This window comes from Homarus americanus, unplaced genomic scaffold (genome assembly GCF_018991925.1).
Source record: "Homarus americanus isolate GMGI-L3 unplaced genomic scaffold, GMGI_Hamer_2.0 scaffold48864, whole genome shotgun sequence".
NCBI lineage: Eukaryota > Metazoa > Arthropoda > Malacostraca > Decapoda > Nephropidae > Homarus > Homarus americanus.
In genome coordinates this window covers 3,428-10,086 of record NW_024731417.1, presented here as the reverse complement: position 1 = coordinate 10,086, position 6,659 = coordinate 3,428, and the positions used below count along the sequence as shown (strand labels likewise).

The 6,659-nt window shown below is 46.2% G+C and overlaps 1 protein-coding gene across 1 annotated transcript; it reads right to left on the bottom strand.

Moving 5' to 3' along the window:
* Positions 1-4,854: 4,854 nt before the first annotated feature.
* On the bottom strand, positions 4,855-6,236 carry LOC121867606 (keratin-associated protein 10-11-like). The gene is made up of 2 exons (XM_042367617.1): positions 5,794-6,236; positions 4,855-5,695 (listed from the first exon to the last, which is right to left on the bottom strand). The coding sequence occupies exons 1-2, from the start codon at positions 6,234-6,236 to the stop codon at positions 4,855-4,857; spliced, it is 1,284 nt and encodes a 427-aa protein (XP_042223551.1).
* Positions 6,237-6,659: the final 423 nt, after the last annotated feature.

Here is a 6,659-nt window from a genome sequence, read left to right as displayed (position 1 = left end):
TGATCGGCCTATTAGAGAAGTGTGCCTGTTGTGTAAATGTGTGGGTTACGAGTTATTTAATTCTTGTTTGAAGTTATCTCAGTTAGCCCGGTTATAGTTGAATCTTAGCCTGGCCGGGATCTGTATTGGGGCTGTGGAGAGTGTGGCTATGATAGGGAGATGATCACTTGTGAATATTGAGCCGGGTTCGAGTAGTATGTTTATGTGGTGGTGTTGATTAGTCAAAACTATGTCTGGGTATCCTGTGTAGCCTGCTCTAATGTACGTGGGGAATTCCGGTCCGAGGTGTACTACGTTGCCGTGGCTCACTTGTGTGTTCAGCACGTGTCTTACTGTCTTGTTGGTGTGGTGTCCTAGTATGCGGTGTCTAGCGTTGAGGTAAGTAGGCAGGTATATTCCTCCTCATCAATCTGAGCATGTCTGCTATTGGAAAGATAGGTCTTCCTGGAGGGAGGTAACAGGTACCGATTATGATTGGACCCGTGGTGCTGTTAATTTCAATTGCCAGAAATTTTTCTTGAAATGCATAATGTATTTTATGTTTTATACTTCTTTTAATTGCTATACGTAACTATTCCATCCTGTAACGGATTTTGGCTGTGTTTTTTTTTGGTATACTGTGTAATTGAATATCTTGATTTTATTTTAATTACACTTGTCGTGAGAATTTAATATGATGACATCTGGGTCCAGGGTAAGATACATGTTGTATAATTCGTGAGCTCTTGGTGTGGTCAGGTCAGACAATTATGTTGATTTTTTTTAAGTCTGTTGATTATGAATGATGATGTCTCGAACTTATTTGCGGCATTTTAGATGGTCGATGTTCTCCTGAAGACCTCCTGTCAGTCAGCAGGCCAAGGCGGATTTTTTTAAATAATGACTGGTCAAGTCTCTCTATTCTGTTGTGTCTTGTGAGTATTCTTCCTTTCTTAATTAGTGTTTCGGTGTGGGTGTCTTCTAGGTTTTTGTCTGTGTATGTGTATTTTATCTTTCCTTGTCTTATTTCTACCAGGAGTCTTTCTGTTGAGACTATGGGGGAGCAGTAGTGGTGAAAAATCGTAGACCAATTTCGTCTCCTAGGTCTGCATTCTCCGTGGTCTTTCTGGGTGACGAACACAAGACCCTATTTTACAGGAACTATTAAAGACAAACAACAATATATCACACAGCTGGTGGCCAAGAAACATCAACATTAACGCAATCAGCCCGGAACCATTATACGCGAAAGAATAACACCACTTATATAACCGAAAAGATGGGGACTATCATGCCTTTTCGCACAAGGACCTGGTGGGACCCCCCAATCACTAAAGATGAGGAACATTCCTTCAGTTACACAAGGACCTGAAGGGTCCCTCCAACAAACAACTAACACGAAAGACCAACGCCAGATACATAACCGTAAAGATGGGGACTATCCTGCCAGTTACACAAGGACCTGGTGGGACCCCCCAATCACTAAAGATGAGGAACATCCCTTCCTCAACACAAGGACCTGAAAGGACCCTACGACAATCCCTAAGACAGCACATTCCCTTGGGTCGCACTTTAAACTAGCTTAGCTTAGCTTATCTAACTTCCCTTGCCCCTGGTGGACTGTGGGACGTCTGTCACTGGTTAAGCCACAAACCAGCCTCCGCAAGGTGGAAAGCCCACCTGCTATCATTCTTCTTCTGTACCTCCCACTTCTTAACCATACCTTTCACTAAATCTTCTTTTTCGCCTGAGAGCCACGGCTCTCTTATCTCGGTGTTCTGACTGATTGACTGCTGTGTTAGGACAGCAAAATATTGAGATGAACATCCCGCCCAGTCAGGAGCAAATAAAGAAGACCACAGTAACACGAACTGCCCAGTGGAAAATAGACAAACATAGAAGATTAACACCAGTATCACGATCGGCCAGGTGGTACCATCTGGTCACGAATTATGAGAGACCACCACTCATGAAGGAAATAACAAGAAGGGAAGAAGCCATCTAACACCAACTGAGACTGGGGTACCCATGCGTATGAGAAATCATTGTACAAATACCAGACGTGCGACAGCGAAGCAGAAAACTCACTGCAACACTACCTCATAGAGTGCCCTGGAAAACACTTGGCTAGGAGAAACATACAACCCCCTATCACAGCAGTGAAGGTTGCCAAAAGGCTAACCAGCAACAACTCTCAAGAAACTCTATAGTTTCTTTCCGAGCATTCACCCCACGCTAGTAGTGGAGATGTACAGTTAACTAAAAAGATGCTGGTGTTTTATCCCAGCAGTGGGCGGACCAGTATTTTAGCTTAAGGTCCGCGTAGGTAATATTCCTACATATCTTATAAAAAAAAGCCGTGAGAGCAGACTACACCACGCTCTTAATCAGAGAGAACCTCCTCTCAGGAAGCTCCTCCACAGCAACCCCTCTACTACACAGCAACTTCCCAGCACCTGACTGCTCTGTATATATAATATACTGTATATATACAAAAAACGCCACTATGAGTTTCCTTTCTCATCCCCATCCTTAGTGCGAGATCTCCTCCATGTACGTATGTATGTGAGCCTAACAAAGAGAAAATAGATACACACAAAGAGAAATTAGACTACTGGCCACATGCGTTATGCTACAATATCATGGTAAGACTACGATCAGCCCTACGATGTGACCTTCCACTGATATCATCTATAAAAGTAGACTTTATAGTATGGTATTTTATTTTTTTCATGGAACTCACTTTTGGTGTTTTGTGTCGCGTGTTAACCTGTGGTGTTATTTTCGTCCTAAACCTCCATATTTTAACCACAAATTTGGGTCTGGAAAAAAATATGCTGTTGTTTTAACCTTTGTATCTCTCATTTATTATATCTGGCTGGAGATCCGCGCTGAGGAAGTGGTAAATAATGTGGCATTCTAGTGTGTGACCAGCTCCAAAAGTGACACATTTTCGAAATTTCCTGGGACCACCTCCATTGATTTCCCCCCATTATGTTGTCATTCAGACGTCCAATAGGAATTTCTGGCGAGTCATAATTCAATTCCGATGGGAGTTTTTGTTTAATTGTTGACTTTTTGTTTAATCCTATGATGTATAATCAGTGGGAAGAAGTGGAATTAAATGATGATTCGGTTTTGGCCTCTTAGGTTGCAGTCAATGTAATTCTTCATACGCCTCTCTTTGACTCATGCCAGGTCCACTTTTTCCCGCGGTTTTTAGTGTTAACTTAAACGATATAAACAACTGATTAAAAATTTCCACTGTAATTGGCTTATGACTCATCCTGTATTTATATTTATATATTCATGAAATACAAAGTTAATGATAATACGATACCCAATTTATTGTCGTGAAATATATAAACGGTTATAACTCTTTACCAAACACAAGTACCGGTGATGAGACTTCTTGTAAGTGTTGGTAGCAGCCGCCAAACTCAACGAAAGAGTCACCAAGGGATTAACTCTCATCTATCAATACTCATCATCTACAAAGCTCACTTCCCTGCACTCAGTTTGACAGTGTTGTGTATAATCTACCCTTAAACAGTTTACCCACAAACCTAACCTAACCTAACCTATACCAAACGTACCTGCCAGATATCATCACCTGACCTGTGTTCCTTTTAATATTTAAGGTGTAGAATAGCGGCGAAAAGTATTGATTACAATGATAACATTTTACACGGTGTTCCCTGTAGGTAAGAAGATATGATCAGTGTTAGAATGTTTCGTGTATAAATAACTATAAATAAATAGACACAATGGAAGAGAGAGAGAGTGGGGGGGGGCTGACGAGGGAGGAAGGAAGGAAGGGGAGGGGGAGGTATGTGTGTTAGGGGAGTGTCTTGATAGCTTAAACAAAAGTTAGTAACGGGAGTAAGCATCAGTATTTTAAGGTAGTGACCAAGTGGGTGTGCTGTGTGTCAGATGGTGACCTGTGGTGTAATGGTCATCTTGCTCGCCTCGCAAACGAGTGGACACGGGTTCGATCCCTGGGCAGGGTGAAACTATGGGCAAGTTTCTTTACGCTATTTGCCTCTGTCTACCCAGCAGTAATTGGGGACCTGGATGTTAATCGATTTGCGAATCGTGTTCTGGGGTAATGGTTAACCAGTGCAGTTGGAGAGATGTCCGGTCTTCTCGGACTATTCTCTGACACTGGATCATTCAGCGTGTTAACTTAGGGTGTGATTGTTGTGTTGGCGACAGCGTCTACACTTTAAACAAATTCACACCTAGGTGGCCATAGGGCCGGCCATCCTCATTACATGAGGGGCAACCATTATTATTATAATGTGTCACGTGTGTGTGTGTGTGTGTATGTGTGCTCTTATTCTCTAGTTCCTATTTCCGCCTGTCTGTTTACTGTATACTCTAATAGTTCCCTAAGAAGTTATACATTTTATAATTATTTACTTTAATAAAACCTGATAGACTTAGTCTTCAGCGATTACTTGTTTACGGAAAAAATTTGTTTTTCGCTGGAGAGAGAAATGTGTCACAAAATGTTTTCCGTGATGTGAGTCCAACCGACGATAACCAAAATATATTGTGCCATAAACGAGTCCCTCACCACGGCTTCCTTACAGGGGCCCCTGGGTGACGTGGAATGGGACACAGAAAATTTTTAATTGATACGCACTTACTTCTCTGTACCCTCCTCCCTCCTTTGTGGCTCATGCTCGGCTGAAGTTCGACAATGATTTCAATTTAATATTCTTTTAAATTAATTTTCTGGCTTGTTTGGGAGCAATTATTGGTTTACCCTGAAACATAATTTAAATCAACATGTAAAACCTCCGCCTCCATCGGTTCAAAGGAAAATTTACTAAAACGGCGAGGCGAGATGAAAGTGAAATGTGTTAGGCACTATGTGCTGAGTGTGGCATTGTGGCTGGCACACTGTGTGCGGAGTGTGGCACTGTGGTTGACACACTGTGTGCAGAGTGTGGCACTGTGGCTGGCACACTGTGTAGGGAGTGTGGCACTGTGGTTGCCACACTGTGTGCAGAGTGTGGCACTGTGGCTGGCACACTGTGTAGGGAGTGTGGCACTGTGGTTGACACACTGTGTGCGGAGTGTGGCACTGTGGCTGGCACACTGTGTAGGGAGTGTGGCACTGTGGTTGACACACTGTGTGCAGAGTGTGGCACTGTGGTGGCACACTGTGGCTGGCACACTGTGTGGCACAGGGAGTGTGGCACTGTGGTTGACACACTGTGTGCAGAGTGTGGCACTGTGGCTGGCACACTGTGTAGGGAGTGTGGCACTGTGGTTGACACACTGTGTGCAGAGTGTGGCACTGTGGCTGGCACACTGTGTAGGGAGTGTGGCACTGTGGTTGACACACTGTGTGCGGAGTGTGGCACTGTGGCTGGCACACTGTGTAGGGAGTGTGGCACTGTGGTTGACACACTGTGTGCAGAGTGTGGCACTGTGGCTGGCACACTGTGTAGGGAGTGTGGCACTGTGGTTGACACACTGTGTGCAGAGTGTGGCACTGTGGCTGGCACACTGTGTAGGGAGTGTGGCACTGTGGTTGACACACTGTGTGCGGAGTGTGGCACTGTGGCTGGCACACTGTGTAGGGAGTGTGGCACTGTGGTTAACACACTGTGTGTGGAGTGTGGCACTGTGGCTGGCACACTGTGTAGGGAGTGTGGCACTGTGGCTGGCACGCTGTGTGCGGAGTGGCACTGTGGCTGGCACACTGTGTAGGGAGTGTGGCACTGTGGTTAACACACTGTGTGCAGAGTGTGGCACTGTGGCTGGCACACTGTAGGGAGTGTGGCACTGTGGTTGACACACTGTGTGCGGAGTGTGGCACTGTGGCTGGCACACTGTGTAGGGAGTGTGGCACTGTGGTTGACACACTGTGTGCAGAGTGTGGCACTGTGGCTGGCACACTGTGTAGGGAGTGTGGCACTGTGGTTGACACACTGTGTGCGGAGTGTGGCACTGTGGCTGGCACACTGTGTAGGGAGTGTGGCACTGTGGTTAACACACTGTGTGCGGAGTGTGGCACTGTGGCTGGCACACTGTGTAGGGAGTGTGGCACTGTGGCTGGCACGCTGTGGGGAGTGTGGCACTGCGGCTGGCACACTGTGTAGGGAGTGTGGCACTGTGGCTGGCACACTGTGGGGAGTGTGGCACTGCGGCTGGCACACTGTGTAGGGAGTGTGGCACTGTGGCTGGCACACTGTGGGGGAGTGACTGATGTGGAGTAGGGAGAGACTGTCTAACTGACACATTGTATGAGGTTTATTGACACTGAGGTTGAACTATGGTGTCGGGAGTCTGGCTGACTGTGACACATGGTGTGGGAAGTGCCTGACACACGGTATGGGGAGTGGTTGACACTGTGGGGTATGGGATGTTTGGGTTCACACTCCGGATGGGATGGAGAAAGGAAACTCACAATGTGCTCTCTGTACACATGTTGTATTGGATGTACAATGCAGCTTGGTGCTGGGAAGTGGCAGCGTGGTTACAAGCGTGATGTAGAGAGAGTTGGTTGGTGAGGGTGCTCAGAGGAGGACAGCTTGTGGGTCGCCATGCTCGCCGGCGGGAGCGAGGGCCGCCAGGCAGCGGCGGAGGAGGTGGTAGCTAGAAGAGAGGTCACCACGAGGTCAGGTCTTAAATAGCGGGGGTAGGCGTGGCTTAGTAGTTGACCT

Excerpts from the sequence above, each read along its gene's own strand:
- LOC121867606 (XM_042367617.1), bottom strand. The coding sequence starts at position 6,236 with ATGTGTCAGTTAGACAGTCTCTCCCTACTCCACATCAGTCACTCCCCC. Across the intron at positions 5,696-5,793 it reads AGTGCCACACTCCGCACACA|TGTGCCAGCCACAGTGCCAC; the intron begins GTGTGTCAACCA and ends CTCCCTACACAG.